At 38.4% G+C, this 15,930-nt stretch overlaps 1 protein-coding gene across 3 annotated transcripts in view; it reads right to left on the bottom strand.

Moving 5' to 3' along the window:
- The window catches only part of LOC119654585 (myogenesis-regulating glycosidase), a 57,369-nt gene continuing 41,439 nt past the window's right edge, over positions 1–15,930 (bottom strand). For all 3 annotated transcript variants that reach the window (XM_038060043.1, XM_038060044.1, XM_038060045.1), the window contains 4 exons: positions 15,130–15,298; positions 14,951–15,046; positions 12,973–14,827; positions 1–354 (listed from right to left, as the gene is read on the bottom strand). In XM_038060043.1, coding sequence (XP_037915971.1) covers positions 218–354; positions 12,973–14,827; positions 14,951–15,046; positions 15,130–15,298 — 2,257 coding nt within the window. In that variant the 3' untranslated portion in view covers positions 1–217. The remainder of the gene's footprint in view (positions 355–12,972; positions 14,828–14,950; positions 15,047–15,129; positions 15,299–15,930) is intronic.

The following is a 15,930-nucleotide window of genomic DNA, read 5'->3' on the forward strand; positions in this document are numbered from 1 at the left end:
TAGTCTATATTTTAAATACTATATTGGTCGACACACTTACATCTGGAAAGTTTAAACTTATAAAATGGAATGCAACTGACTACAATACATATATAAATTAAATCTAACGAATAAATCACAATATTTAACTAAGATCTAAAATAATACAACACAATACAAGAGAACATTTGTTTTGCTCGTAAAACCATTACTGAAACATATAAATAAGGTAAAAGATCTAAAATCTCGTATTGTTGGGCATCCTCTCGAAGTAGGCAACTTTATTCAAAGCCACTCGATAGTTATGTATCCAACGGCTTCCTTTTCTCATGGATCCATCTATACCATCCCTCCAAACGCCTTGGGGTAAATAAACTAGAAAGATAAAGAAAATTAAATTAGCTTTATCCCTGAAGAATTTGGGAAAATATTTGACATTTTAGACTCTAGACCTGGAGGGTATGTACTTCAAAGCTACAATATAACATATATTTCTCAAAAGCGCATCGTTGCATGTCCAGAATATAAATTCCATGCCCATACAAGAAACGTTACAGGTACGCATACAAGTATTCCCTCCGCAAAGTGAAAAAAAAATTCGTAAAAATTGCTTTTACTGAAGAGATAGTCAATAAGGCCCTACCATCCCACCTACCATCATCCCCACTGAAAAACACATTGTATTACTAGGGAAAGACTGGTTGGACTTCCACGCAGGTATTATGATTCAAGTCCACATTTCCCGAAAACCCTGGGTTTGGACCACGAGCATTACCAGAAAGTCTACCCTAACCAAGATTCAAAATAGTCGTCTTAATAGCCTTAAATAACTTCCACCTTCTTAGACATCATACCGATCCGAATGTCAAAATAATTCTTGCATTCTAATTATCTTTAAAATGTAAATCCTTCTACGCCTTCTCTGCCCACCTAATGAGGGCTAATAAAAAGAACTGATCTGAATGCCATGAATACCTATCGGCTGGGCACTAACGTAAATAGTAATTCCTCAAGTCGAAACGATCCCAAATTCAACTTGCATCAAAGAAATCACTGTCAAACGATATAAGGTCATCAATAGACTGAATCAACTCAAATATATAGTAGAAGAAAAATTGGTGTATTTGCATAAACTTGTCAGAATATACAAAGTCCTCTACAATCTCCTCCTCACCTTCTCGCCCCTAAAAAGCCAGCTACACTAAACTCCTGTATCACCACGTCACTGGATTGCTCTGTATCCTAAAAAACAATGTTCCCTTCCTAATAGTGTATCTCCAGCTTCTGAGGATTCACCAAAATCTTTGAACTTTAAGCTTTGCAATTCCAATTTTCCAGTCCGCAAACTGAATCACTCACTTGGTTAACCGTTCTAATCTTGTATACTGGCATCTTTGTCGAAATTGTTCTGAAAACGCCCACGATGACTTAGCTCCTAGATGTAAAAAAGGTTTTCACTATGTTCAAGAATATAAACTTGTATACAAGCTGGCGAACTTCCTTCATTTGTATCTCGAAGCTAATCCTTAATTTTCTGGTTAAGCAAAAATCCCAAGTGAAAGTTCTGCATTAGCCATCCTCCCATTTCCACTATCGACATCCTAAGGCCCGCTCACACCCTCAACCCAATCAAAATTGTGTAAAATACCGTTCAGTTCCTTATTTGCGGAAATCATTACATCTCCCATTCGCCTGATAAGATAAATCGTCTTATTGGGCGCCACTATTTCGTCAACCTATCTAGCATTACCTATACCAACATTTTACTCGTGAAGATGACGTTTTCAGATATTTGTATCCCACACAAAGCAGACGTAACCCCAAAAGTCCAAAATTTTTTCTACTAACAGTTGATTACAATTTTCGTCACCCTCACTCTCATGAATGGAACCTGCTGCATGGAGAAGAAAAATGGTCAAATTCTTAGAGAGATGAGTTCTCCACCCCCGAAAGATTACGATCAGCGACCCCGTTCCCCCGACCCCTTCCCTTCATCGGTCGGCTTCCACGATTCCGAAGTCAGCTAGGTCTTATGGCGCCTCGACGAGACTTGGTCGACAGCCTCCCCTCCTCCCTGCCATCCGATCAGCAAGATAGCTCTACCAGTGTCAAGCGACAGCTGTATTATACAAGCGATTGATGTTGAAATTGGGGGATCGCAGCTCCCCAACCCTGCGAGAACTGGTGGACGCACCACGACAGACACTGTACCCGAACAAGGTGCCACCAATGACGAGGCGGTGAAAGCTTCAGAATTCCACAAACATCCCACCATTATCGTCGCGAACACTTAAATATTGTTGAGACGAGTCGCTACCTCATGCAGGTACGTTTCGAGGTGATCGAACTGTTTACTTATTTCCAGTTGGTCTCTTTGCAAAATATTGATGGTAGGATCAAGCATTGTGGTTTGATTCTTGGCCAGCTGTGATAAATGTACTTCGTTCTGGTGTATTTTTCCATTGGTGTGCACCATCTACTCTGCATAGTCCGCATCAAGGACCCCAAATAAAGCATCTGCAACTTTGGGTTCTCTTGAATCTTAGGGCCCCATTGTCTGGAATCAAGCTCTGGTTAGTCTTTTGGATGCCTAAACTGGTATTTTCGATCTAGGCGCATATCTGCTGACACAACGCTCCTTCTTGAAAAGAGGCCCAAATCTCATTCAGCGCTTGTGTGTAATTTACCGGAGCATCTAGTTCAGCCCAGTATGGTGGCCTGTTATAGTAAACCACTAGATTTCATTCAGTGGAAATAATACTGGCTGGGCCCCAATTGTCAAAATAGACACCTGATTGATATTCGAATGGTTTATCTTTTGTGAATTCCGTTGAAGTTGTCAGTTGTATGAGTAGCATTTAAAAATTGAGAAAGAATAATGATGCCCCTATGGGTTTCCTTCTTCTTTCGCGCGCTTCACTGCTGAGTTACAGCCTTTTGTCTGAGGTTACATCTTCAGATGCCGTTTGAACTGTGGAAGTGCTAGGTCAAGGCTCAATAATACTTGTTTCCTATCTGGAGGTACTAGGTGCAGATTCACTGATACGAAAAGGTGCTCTGATGCAGTCACGAGTAAGGGAGCCAACTCGTGTATTGCTCGCCGCAGTAGTCCAGAAGCGATTTTGACTTCGGCTACTCAGACCAGACCATCTTTGCCTCAAAAGACTTGTGCGATTCGCCCCATTGGCCATTTGAGTGGTACTATATGGTCCTCTATTATGACGACCATTGTGCCGGGTACAATATATCCTTTCCTTCCATTTGTATCGCTGCTGCAGCTGGTTGAAATATTCCCTATTTCCAACCTTACCAAACGTCGTTCGGCATGGCAGTAAGCAGCTTCCATCGACTGCTTAGATTGATTTTGTTGGGCTGATCTTCGACATCAAGAGTTGAGGCAAAAGAAGTGTCCAGTGGTAAATGCGGAAAGGTCTTGTGGGTCGGACATCATTGGCTACGTGTTTCCCCATCACATATCTGAGCAAGGTGTTGTCAGAGCCCGCCTTGGCATTCTGATCACCTATTACAAACACAAAATCTGCCGTGAACTGCCTATAATTGCTCGTAGAAAGGATGCTCTCTTTCATCACGATAGAAACCGGGTTCCACGTCGAGAGAACGCACCTTGCGGTAACCGTCAGAAGCAACCCAACACCGGCTTGGCATCCACTTAACTTACTTTCCAGAATTCAACAGTACTCCCCAGAGTCCCGCCATTTCACTTCCCTTCGACCCAGAATGCCCAACTTAAATAATTAGAATTCTCTCTCTAGTCGGAAAAAATGAACATTCTAAGGACCTTCGCTACCGTCGTGGAGAAGTGTGCGCACATTGCAAAGATCAACCTTAATCGTTTTTCGATAGGCAACGGCTCACAACGTTTGGTCAGTACCTAGGCATTGTTGACTTTTCGGAAGCAATAAAGCTTCAAAATTTGTAGCCTGCTAGCCCACAAATTTCTATCCCTTTTAGTCGCCTCTAACGCCGAGCAGAGAATACTTTGAAGGTGCTTAAATTTCATCCTATGTCCTTCACAGCCCATATATGCATATAACTTAAATCAGGCTTGATTCAAATCCAAAATCTACTTCAGTGTCGTCCACCCTGTTGTCCTCTATGGTTCTGAGGGTTGACCGACTGTAAAAGACAGTGAACGGCTCCTGGCGACCGTAGAAGAGGCAATCGATGAGAGGTTGCACCGATCGTAGGTAAATTGCGAAAGATGCATCTTCGATGGTATAGCACGCTGACGAAAACTTACTTGCAAAAATCTGATTAGTCTAAACATAGGACTCAATGGGAAACGACTAAAAAATGGCTGAGACAACGATGGATTGATACGCTGGATGGTAATTTGGGAGCCTCGCGACTCCATCCAGATGAGACCCTTAACGGAACCAAATGGTGCAACCGATCAAGAAGAGCTAACCCCGCTTTTGAACGGAGCAATGGATGTGGGCAATGCGCGATAAATACCCTACATAGACCGTACTTGTGCCGTACGTAAATATCAGCCTACAGGAGGAGGCCGTACTCAAATTGATATCGATTTAAAGTTCCAAGATGGACAATAGCGGAAAGAGTCACTTGCAATGTTATAAGGCACTGTATACATACACAGTAACTATCAAAAAATTGTAAGAAGATCAAAGGTCAATAAAAGGATAGGAGCTCGCAATCAGGAGGCCAGTGACTTTCCCGGAAATACTTTTCAATGCGCCGCATTTTCGAAAGCCCTGGCGATCAACAAACACTAGGACGCCATTTTTATGAAAACAATCATTGAAATTATCGAACAGAGCAAGTTTCGTTGTGGCCTTACGACTCGCGAAAAAAAAAGAAGTTGTCCAAATTTCACTTGTGATAATCCACAATTAAGAAAACAAACACTTTGTACTTTACACAATTTATTAATAAAAACGATTTCAAAACTCCACGGACAGCATTACAGCTAATGGTATCGAGAACGGACTGCGAGAAACCACATATCAGTCGCTAATTTATTCAAAATAAAGTGCTGACCTGTCGTCTGCATTTTTGCCATATTGTGGAATTTTTATAAAGGGTCAAATTGCAAGCTGCTTACTCAGCTGCATGTGCAAGGTGTTGCATTGCATTTGCTAGTATTTCATTATACCTAGACTGATATGTGACTTCTCCCCCCTTTGGATTAGAATTCTCCTGAATTCTATTATCTAAAACTATTTTACACTGTTTTTCTTTCCTCAGGTAGGTAAAAATTCCGTATGCTAAAATTATCAGGATCACTATAAAACTTATATTAAACATATATGAAATTTTTTTATGAAAATATAGTTCTTTAATTTGTTGGATATTATTTGTATGTTTTACAATGAGTTCATCCAGGGTGATTTTGTCGTTAAAGTTTGTAAAATTTTCGTTTGATGGATAGTAAAATCTTTCATTAAATATTTGTTTTGTATTTGAAAAGTAGTGATCCCGAATCTTAATTGAGCAATTACTAAAATGAATTAATGCATTCTGCTTAATTACTAAGCTTCTTTCATCACAATTTTGATGTAAGTTCAAATTATATCCATTTTTAATCAAAAGGGTTTCTTCATCAATTTCTACAATCTCTGTATTATTATTTCGTATTAATTCACAACTTTGACTATATATGCAATGTTTGCTTACATCTAATTCGTTTAAAGTTTTCAAACTTTCGTATCTATATACAATGGTTTTATATGTAAAGATTGTTTCAGATGGGAAGTCAATTTCTTTTTGGTTTTCATTCGGCAAAGCGACAATTCTTTTGAGTTGTACCGTTACAAAATTGGTAGGAATCTTTAATGCAAAAATTAAAAGGTTATTCACAGATTTCGTTACTCCCAACTTTATATATTGTAACTTGTGTACATCGATATTAAATTTTTTAATTTCCTCATCTGTCAGAATATTCGGTTGTAGGATGCCGTATCTAGCCGAAATAACGTTATCTTGAATGTGTTCTATTCTACTCTTCAATATTTGAACTTTAAAAAGTTGATCATAGTATATGTTGTTTGTGATTGTAAAGTTCGACAAACTATTAAATCGAGATAAAATTATTTTTCGATCCGATTCTATTGTATTTTTTAGCTGGTGAATGGTTTCATTGAATACATTGTTTATTGTTATTTGTTGGTTTATTGCGTTAATTGTATTATGGTTGTTTATGTCAGTAGTCTGGAAGTGTTCTTCAATATCCCGTCTGTCTTGTTCGTCCATAGTCCCGAACAACCACTTTTGTACACTGCCTACTATATTAGCTAACCCTCTTTTTCTTCTATTTACTTGGGGAACTAACGTATTAATTTTATTTCTTAGATGGTCAAGTTCTATAAACAGTGGTTTTTGGTGTTCTACGTCCAAATGTTTTATATTTTGAGAAAAGCTATTTATAAGATCTAAAATTTCTGTTGTATTTACGACATGTATAATTAAGGATGTTTCATTAGCTATATCGACTTTATTTAATTGGATTTCGGCAAAACCTCGTTGCTCCGATAACTCGAATATGTTCAGTGCCCCTCTTACTGGGGTGAAAAGGATGAGTATTAGGAACAATATCCTCATGAAAACCTGTAGAATCAAAAAAATAATTTGCCTTGAATGATTTCAATTATCATTTTCTTTCTGAAATAGGGCATGTCCTCCTGTGTAAACGTGATTTTACGATCTTGACTGGCATATTCTGCAATCATGCAGCTGAAAACTCCACAGTCGCTACTATTACTTTGACGTGGTGCATCAGCAACATTCTCTATTGTATATTCCGACATATCCAGTATTTTACTATGTTTATCTAATGATTCTTGTTCTAAATATTCTTTCAAGGCTTTCAGAACTACTTGGTTAGTGTTACCTAGTGAATCATAGTATTTTATGGTTTTGTGCCTCAAATCGATGATTGTGATGCACCAATGGTTATTGTTAACGTGCACAGGGACTAATATAATATCGTGAGAGAATATATCTACTTTGCGTGTCCATCTACGGACCGCTTGGTATCCTGCTTCCAATAAACGTAAGATGAAAAATGTGTTCATGGAGTATATTTTTGGCAGATTTAAGTTGTCTTCCTGTTTACTTCGATCTTCTAAAAGTTTCAGATAGAAATTAATTATATTGTCGTTGAGCCATTCTCCTTCCATCAACGTTCTTATGTCTTCCCGTGTTATGTCTATTTTAAATTTTGATGCCAAAACCTCGTCTTGAGCGTCACCATTTATTGCTTTTTCAATTATTTTTTCTTCTTCAGTGGTTAAAATCCATTCTTTTTCTGGAGCGTCTTCATTGCAAAATTTCGGTTTCTTTTTTATCTTAACTGGGTGTACATTGTCCAGTTTTGATTTTCTGAATTTCGGCAGATGTTTTTGCCGCGTAGCCTTGTAGTTTTTTATAAATCCCGTACTTCTATTTTCGGCATAGTCTTCCCGGTTTTTGTTACATTTTTCTAACCATTTGTTCTTTGATTCCTTTAAATTTGTGAATACCGTTTCAAAATCAATTTTATGTCGCTGTACTGCCGTAGGTGTACATTTAATTGACGAATGAAACCGCTCATTATAGTTCCTTACCGCTTGTTGGATAATTCGCCGCGGGGACAATCCATTCTTCTGGTTATAGATAATCCTGAATTTTTCTACTAAAGTCTCGTGGAACCTTTCTATATCTGCAAGTCCTGTATGACTATTCGGTTTAGTTAGATGCATTTCGACATCCTCCTTCTGTAGGAAATCTTTTATCAAGATTCCATTACACTCGTTTCCAGCGACTAACTTTTTAGGGTTTCCAAATTTTGTAAAATGTTCCTCTAATTTTTCTATAATCGTCATATGATTTTTATCTTACAGGTAGTAAACTGTTCCAAATTTTGAGAATTTGTCTATTACTGTTAAAAAGTTATGTTTCATGATGGTATATATGTCTATGTGTATAATTTCGTTTAGATCTTTTGGGGTTTCACTATATAGAAATTTGGGTTTTATTGGTCGGCGATCGTATTTTATTTCTTGACACACTTCACACTGGTTGATTACGATATTTATTAGCTCTAATAATTTAGGATAATAGATTTTATTTTTTATCGCATTGAACGTCTCCTAGATGCCAGAGTGCAGACTCTCTTTAACGTGATATAGGGAAATTTGCCTGACGGCCTCTACTTCGCTTCGCATATCCTCTGCTCTAAATGCGCATCTAACAAATTTTATTTGATTATCGTTTGAGTACATTTCCCTAAGTTTTTCTTGGACTAAATTGTATTTTCGATCCGATATTTCAGAGAAAATTCCAGTGGTACCCTTTTTAATGTAGCGTTTGAAGATGTCAGATAGATTATCGAAGTCATATTCTGCAATATATATTATCCGTTTGTTATGAATTGCCGCCATTTCTCTAGTTTTATCATTAGTAAGGATTATTTGAGTCTTGTACTTGTTGACTATCTCCTCTTTGATAGGGATGTGGTCAAGTAACTCTTCGTCTGCAGAGTGGACTGTTGCCATAGTGACGTCATCTTCGTCTTCCATGTTAAACAGCTCTGGTAACTCCGAATATGAGTTTGTACGGCTTAATAATTTGCTTGATGTTTCCTCATCTGCATCTGTTTGTTTAAGCCTGCTCAGAAAATCAGCGACATGATTTTCTTTTCCCTTTAAATATTGTATGCTAAATTGGTATTCCCCTAGTCTCAGGAGCCACCGTTGGTGCTGTGGGGATAATTCTTTTCCTTTATACTTTGCGTGTAAGAATTTTATTGGTTGGTGATCCGTAAATAATATAAATTTGTTACCGTAAAGGTAAGGCCTGAAGTAGTTCACTGCCCACATAATGGCCAAGAACTCCTTGTCTGTGGCCGAATAGTTTCTTTCATGCTTATTTAACGTTCTTGACGCGAAACACACCTTCCTGTGATAGTACGGCACCAATCGCATGATTAGAGGCGTCTGTTGTTAAATGGAATTGCTTATCAAAATTCGGAAACTGGAGAATAGGTGGAGAACAAATCAGGCTTTTAAGTTTTTCAAAAGCCTCTACATAGTTTGGATCTTTGGTATTGATTTTAGCCTCTTTTTTAAGGTATTTTATCATTGGTTGTGCTACTTTGGCGTAGTCCCGAATGAACTTTCGATAAAATCCTGTAAGACCCAGAAAGCTCTTAATTTGTTTCGTCGTTTTTGGTAGTTGTACGTTTCTAATGACCTCAATCTTCGCGGGATTAGGTTTAAAACCATGCTTTGTAACTATGTGCCCTAAAAAGGTTGTTTCGTGCTGCATGAAAGCACATTTGTCGACTTGGACTTTCAATTTGTGCTCCTTTAGAACCTTAAATATGTCTGTTAAATTTTTAATGTGTTCCTGTAACGTTGTGCTAAATATAAGCACATCGTCTAGGTACACAACACAGGTTTTATTTATAAAATTTCGTAAAATGTCGTTCATAAGCCTCTGAAAGGTGGCGGGCGCATTTTTTAGGCCGAACGGCATCCTAACGAACTCATATAATCCGTGAGGAGTAACGAATGCCGTTTTATGCCGATCTTCTGGTTTTATTAAAATTTGATGATAGCCTTTCGCTAGGTCTATCGTGGAGAAATATTGCGCCCTCCCTAGTTTGTCCAAAATTGAGTCGATATTAGGCAACGGGAACTTGTCGTCCACCGTTACCTCATTTAACCTTCTATAATCGATTACTATACGATATTTAGGTTTTCCTGAGTTGTCCGTCTTCTTAGGGACGACAATCAGAGGGCTTGAGTATTTTGAACGGCTCTTTGTTATAATGCCCTGTGACTCCATTTCCGTTAATTGGCGTCGCACTTCTTCCTCGTGCTTGGGCGGATAGCGATACAGTTTAGCATTTATCTGCTGGTCTGTCGTTGTTTTTATGTCATGCATTATAGTTGGTGTGCTGGTGAGTTTGTCACCTTCTTTAAAGAATATCTCCCCAAATTGTTTGATTAATTTTAAGATTTCTCGCTTTTCTTCTTGGTTTAAATGGTTTAATTTCAGTCTACTAAGGTAACCAGGACTTGTAGCTTCAAGGAAACATATCTCTTTCACCGGATAAGGTTTATTTACCATTTGGATTACTTGACCATTAAGGGTAACAGTTTTATTTTCTAAGTTTATTATCGTTTCCAACTGGTTAAGTATATCCATCCCTATAATAAAATCATATTTCCTTTCTCCTAAATCCCTAACCTTCCAGCGAACTTTAAATCCTGGTGGGGCATTGATTTCGATTGGTGAAGGTGTATGCACCTCGAAATTAATTACATCTATTTTAGTAATTGTGCGGAATTGTATTGGTTTGATTTTTATTTTCTGAAATTGCTTTAGTTTCTCGTTTATTAAACTAAAGGATGACCCTGTATCTACCAAAGCTATAAATTTTGATTGGTCTATTGTAATCTTGATTAAGGGTAACTCATCCGAGGCTAATTGATAAAAAATTGGCCTCCTTTGTTCGAGTTACTATCAAGTTCGGAAGGTTGCCGTGAGTTACTAGAGGGCTTTCGCAATGAGGTGTTTTGGATATTATCCACCTCCATGGGCTCTACTTGCTGATGCTTTCGAGTATTCGAATATTGACGTGAATTACCCTGTCTATAATTGGCTTTAAATTTTCTGGAAGGGTTGTGATTACGGGTTTCGTTCGTATTTTGTGAGTTAGAATTACTAACATTGTATTCCTCTCTGTTGTTGTATTGTCTGTTATCAGTGTTTTGGTCGTTTTGTCGGATGTCTTGGCTGGGATTTCCTTGATACTTTGGATTATCCTGAGAATTATTTTGACTCCAATTTTTTCGAAATTTATTTTTGTACTTTTTATTATTGAAATGGTTATTATAGCTAGACACGTCAGTTTTCCGGAATTCTGGTCTGATACAACTATCTTCGAAACGTCTCTCTCTCATGATTTTTACAATTTCATTTACACTTTTTAGACTATAAATTTTCTCTAACAATACACCCTGTGTCATTTCTTTGACAACATTTACCAATAGGGATTCAGCGCTATTTAGGTCTACATTCATATCATTCTCATAATACAATATAATTTCCTCAGCCTTATATTTTAAATTTAGTATATCGATAGCAAGATCGCTTACCGTATCTCCTCGCAGGTTGGTAATTTGTCGGTAAATTTCCGCCGGTTCCAGTTCCGGTCTGTACCGTAGTTTCAGGCTGCTTTTTATGTCATCCCAGTTGTCGGGTTCAGGTAAACCCATAACAGCATTTTTCGCCTCCCCTTGGATTTTTTCCTGGTATATTGCCCTTGTTGCTGCTTTCCTTGCATTTGGGTCGGTTATGTTGTTCAGGTAGTACTCCACGTTTTTTATAAATGCATTAACGGACACTGGGCCACTGCCCGTAAAACAACTCATGAACTGGATCTCCTTCATGATCCTGTGTCTATTTTCCGCCGACTGTTGTTGTTGTGTTAACCGTTCTAATGCCTCTGCCAACTGATGGATTTGTTGTTCTCGTTCCTGAATTTGGTGTTGCAAATGTTGAACTTGTTCTGCCATTTCTTCCTGATTTTCAATGTTCCTTGTCACGTCAAATTTATGGCACCGTCTCTTTTTGCTGCTAAGCATTCGCTAAGCACTTTCACTCTTTATATTATTGTTGTTATTAAAACTGAGCAAGCTTATATGGCAGTCTCACCATATAATTTAAAACAGTTTGGGTGACTTCCTGTACTTGCAATATAGTGATTTTAGCTGCGTGTAATTAGGTAATACGTTAATTGTTTAATTAATTGTAATCAACTGGTTCTTCGCGAACACTTACTATGATTACAATGTGTGTTTTTAGGTTTTGCAATCAAAAGGTTCTTTGCGAACACTATTTTTGATTTACAAAATTTACTAATTGATTTATTAAGGTTTGTAATCAATTGGTTCTTTTCGAACACTATATTTGATTTACAAACTTGTGTTTTATTGTTCTTATTATCGGCTGATTCTTCGCGAATAATCACTTCCCGATTTACAAAATCCTACCGACTGCGCCAGTTTCGTTGTGGCCTTACGACTCGCGAAAAAAAAAGAAGTTGTCCAAATTTCACTTGTGATAATCCACAATTAAGAAAACAAACACTTTGTACTTTACACAATTTATTAATAAAAACGATTTCAAAACTCCACGGACAGCATTACAGCTAATGGTATCGAGAACGGACTGCGAGAAACCACATATCAGTCGCTAATTTATTCAAAATAAAGTGCTGACCTGTCGTCTGCATTTTTGCCATATTGTGGAATTTTTATAAAGGGTCAAATTGCAAGCTGCTTACTCAGCTGCATGTGCAAGGTGTTGCATTGCATTTGCTAGTATTTCATTATACCTAGACTGATATGTGACTAGCACGGGTCCTTGAGTATATGATCCCACTGTTGACGGAATAGCAAAATAATAACCTTGTGAGCCAGCTTTCGGCCATGGATTCTAGCAGTGCTTTTAGTGTAGAATAAGAGGATGTTTATAAAAAGCAGCGCGAGAATCTGAAAGAACTCTTATAGAGAAAAAAACATTATCTCTGTCAAGCAGTTGTGAGAGCGAGGATCTATAAGCACTTGAGAACGGCTTGTAAAGTGATAATTTAAGAACTTAGGACAAAGATCTGCATTTTTTCAAATTACCAGCTTTTCCGTTTACGAAAACTGTGTAAAGAAAAGGCAGTATAATTCAACTAGTGTCCAATACCTTCAGTCACTTTGGGGAAACTGCAGGAAAAATATGAATTTGACAAAATTTCCTAGGTTCTTAAGTAAAAAACCGTTAAGTGGAGCACAATTCAGATACCTTCTGATGACTCTTCTTACCCTACTCACAGCGAATTTAATTAGTTTTTGAAAACATTTGATCTTGCTTTTAAAAATAAAAATTTCAATATCTAATTCGAATTCTATCCTACAACTAACAATATTATTTGTTTCCTTCCTACCATACAACGACGAATATATCACTTACCTTCCCTGGCCAATTGTCCTTGCTCCAAGATTGGTGCAACAATTATATCTTCTCCCACCGAAAACTCATCACTAACACTTAAACAGGCAGGATCCTGAGAATCCAACATCCACAACGGTCGTATCAAAGGCAGACCCTCATTCATAGCATCTGTCAAAAATCGTTCCAGTACGGGTACCACGGTTTCCTGATGAATTTTCGTCAGATCCTTCACCATTTCCATGACTTCCTCGTTCTTAAACTCCGACGGCAAATGACTAAATTGACGAGAAGGGAAAAAGGAGACCAGCTGAACCCATCGAATGTATAACTCTTCACTTGAAAGTGGAGGTTGCGGTAAAGAGTAGAAGGACACCATTTTGGTTGCGTTCTCTGGAAGCACGTAGTCACCACCAACTGATCCGGGCAGGATAAATGGAAAACCTAAAATTCCATGAGTCAAAACTGACACTACGAGATTCTTCAAACCGCTCCATGATGAGCTAGCTGGGGGCAAACTTAAAAATGCTGGAGGACGTGGCACTCTTGTTGCTGATGATATTCCAATGTTTGCAATGAGTTCCTCTAATCCGATCATAAATTTTCGGGCGTACATATCAGGATTGTCTAAAGTTTCGCGACACTGATAATAATGAGGAAGATTGTATGCTGTTCCCAAATCGAAGTAAAACCCATCGATTTGATACTCCTTGATGACTTTCTCCAATTTTTTCACTAACCATGGTATGGAGTCCCTGTTTGTTACGTCCAAAACTCCGGCACTCGTGGAACTCTTATATCTTGTCAAAGCTGGAATGCTTCGCTCCGATAATCGCTCGTAAATCAGAAGCTTCTTTTTCACAGCGTCCTTGAAGTTGATACTGTCCGTGCTGATGAACGGCTGTACCGTGAATATAATCCTGAATCCACGCCTATGTAAAACGTCAACTGTATTTTTCAAAGTTGGGAAGCGTTCCTTGTCCACACTGAAGTCTCCAATATTCTCTTGCCAGAACTCGTTTACAAGAATATGTCCCAGTTTCATGAATCCCATACCGATGACTTCTTCAGAGTAATTATATATCGTGTTCTCATTCAAAAAGGTATGATTCAAGGCTGGAATCTGCCAAACAGGCTCCTTCAGCATCGTGTTCAGGATATTTTTGTCCTCAGCCTTAATGCCATCCCAGAGGCTCTGTTTCGTCATTTGCCTGTGCAAGACGTTCATGTTATTGGCAACACAAATCTTATAGCTCAATTCGGGCAATTCTGTCAACTTATTCACAAACGCAAAATTATCATTTTTCGCTCTCATGCAAAACTTATTTGACGTCTTATTGATGGACAGTTGCAAGGGAGATCTATCATCAATCTGTATCGCGACCCCTCTGGAACTGATAAAGTATCTCCTCAACGCATTTCCGAACTCTTGAACATTCGCGTCACCTGTGATAAACGGCGTAAAATCAAAGTCAGCGGAATTCAGAGGCCAGTTTGCATTTTTAGTCAATCCCCCGCCGTACCAGTAACCACCATCTTTAAATGAGATATCATAGCAATCTGTCGGATAAATCCCTTCCCCGAGTGCCTGCCATTTTATAGAGTAACATCGATATATATCTAGGTTCTCATAATTCATATACATTCGGGCTATATCGGTCCATTCCAAGCATACACTCCCATCATTCACAATGTCATCGCTGAGACAGTGAAAGGGTTTATCGGCCATCACGGTCGTACCCAGATTGCCGGTAAGAATCTTATCGCCCTTATCATTGTAAACAGTCAACAATCGCTTAGCATTGTTGAATTTGATCTTATCGAAGTAGGATCTCGTTAGTACTTTGTTATGGTACATGATGTGTGCATAGCCGACCTGGAAAACATTGTTAAATACTTCAATAAGTGCTGGAAACCTTTAATTAAAAGTTAAGGAAGTTATACTCAAAAGATGGGCCTTCAATCTGCTATGGCTACATTTCGAAATAGATTATCTTACCAGAAATACGATAATCAGCAGTAGAATAACTACGAAAACTTTGATTTTATAATCTTTCGTCTCCTTCCTCTTCCGGCGCAGTGCTTGCGGAAAGGCCTAAAATAAGGAAAGTGAGATGTAACAATAAAAAATTCAAAATAGTAAAGAATTGCAGTCAAAATGCTATCTAAAATCCTTACCTGCATCTTTTCCTTCAAAAGGCTCGTTATTGATGTCGCACTGGCTATTGAGGCTTGATTACTTATAACACTTTGACTATCAAACTCATTGGCGATCATTTCTTTATCATTCAACCGTAGAGCAGGTAACGGAGCAACTGAAAGCCTTCGTTTCGTGCGAAATGTGGGGCTGAAATAAGATAACAAAAAAGTGCCATAAGATACTTTCTTTTCTTCAAAAGGATATGTAAATAGATTGAAAATTCAAAGTTTTGGGAGGTTAAGAAAATGGATAGGTGTCAAGCATGCCGACCCTGAATCTTCAGCTTTCATTAGCCGGGATATGTCTCCCAAAGACAAAGAGTACTTAAATAAATCTTTATAGAAGACCGTTCCGAGGTATCTTCATGTCAGGGCTAAGGATACCGAGTAACTGCTTATGAAGTACACACATTAGTGACAGACGAAAGAACCCACAACCCCGATTTTTCCCTCATGATATAACATTTTAGGGTGTTCTAAGACGGCGAGGAGACGAAGTCGATGTGGTGGATCCGGGAAACGCTGTATTCACATTGACTTGCTGGTCATCACGGAATAGGGGAATGCTCCAAAGCCTAGCTAGAACAATCAAACCGGAATATGCACGGGACTCGTCTGAAGTGACTTCGGCCATGAGGCCTCATCAGAGGTTATTTGATACCTTCGAAGCCGGCCCTCTGAGGTCATATGTCTCTTGAGAATTCCAGTTATTGGCAATTGGCCTCCTAGTGAGAGCTTCATGAGAATTGTGGTTATGTTCAAGCGGATAAGAGGCCTTCG

Source organism: Hermetia illucens, chromosome 4 (genome assembly GCF_905115235.1).
Source record: "Hermetia illucens chromosome 4, iHerIll2.2.curated.20191125, whole genome shotgun sequence".
Classification (NCBI taxonomy): Eukaryota; Metazoa; Arthropoda; class Insecta; order Diptera; family Stratiomyidae; genus Hermetia; species Hermetia illucens.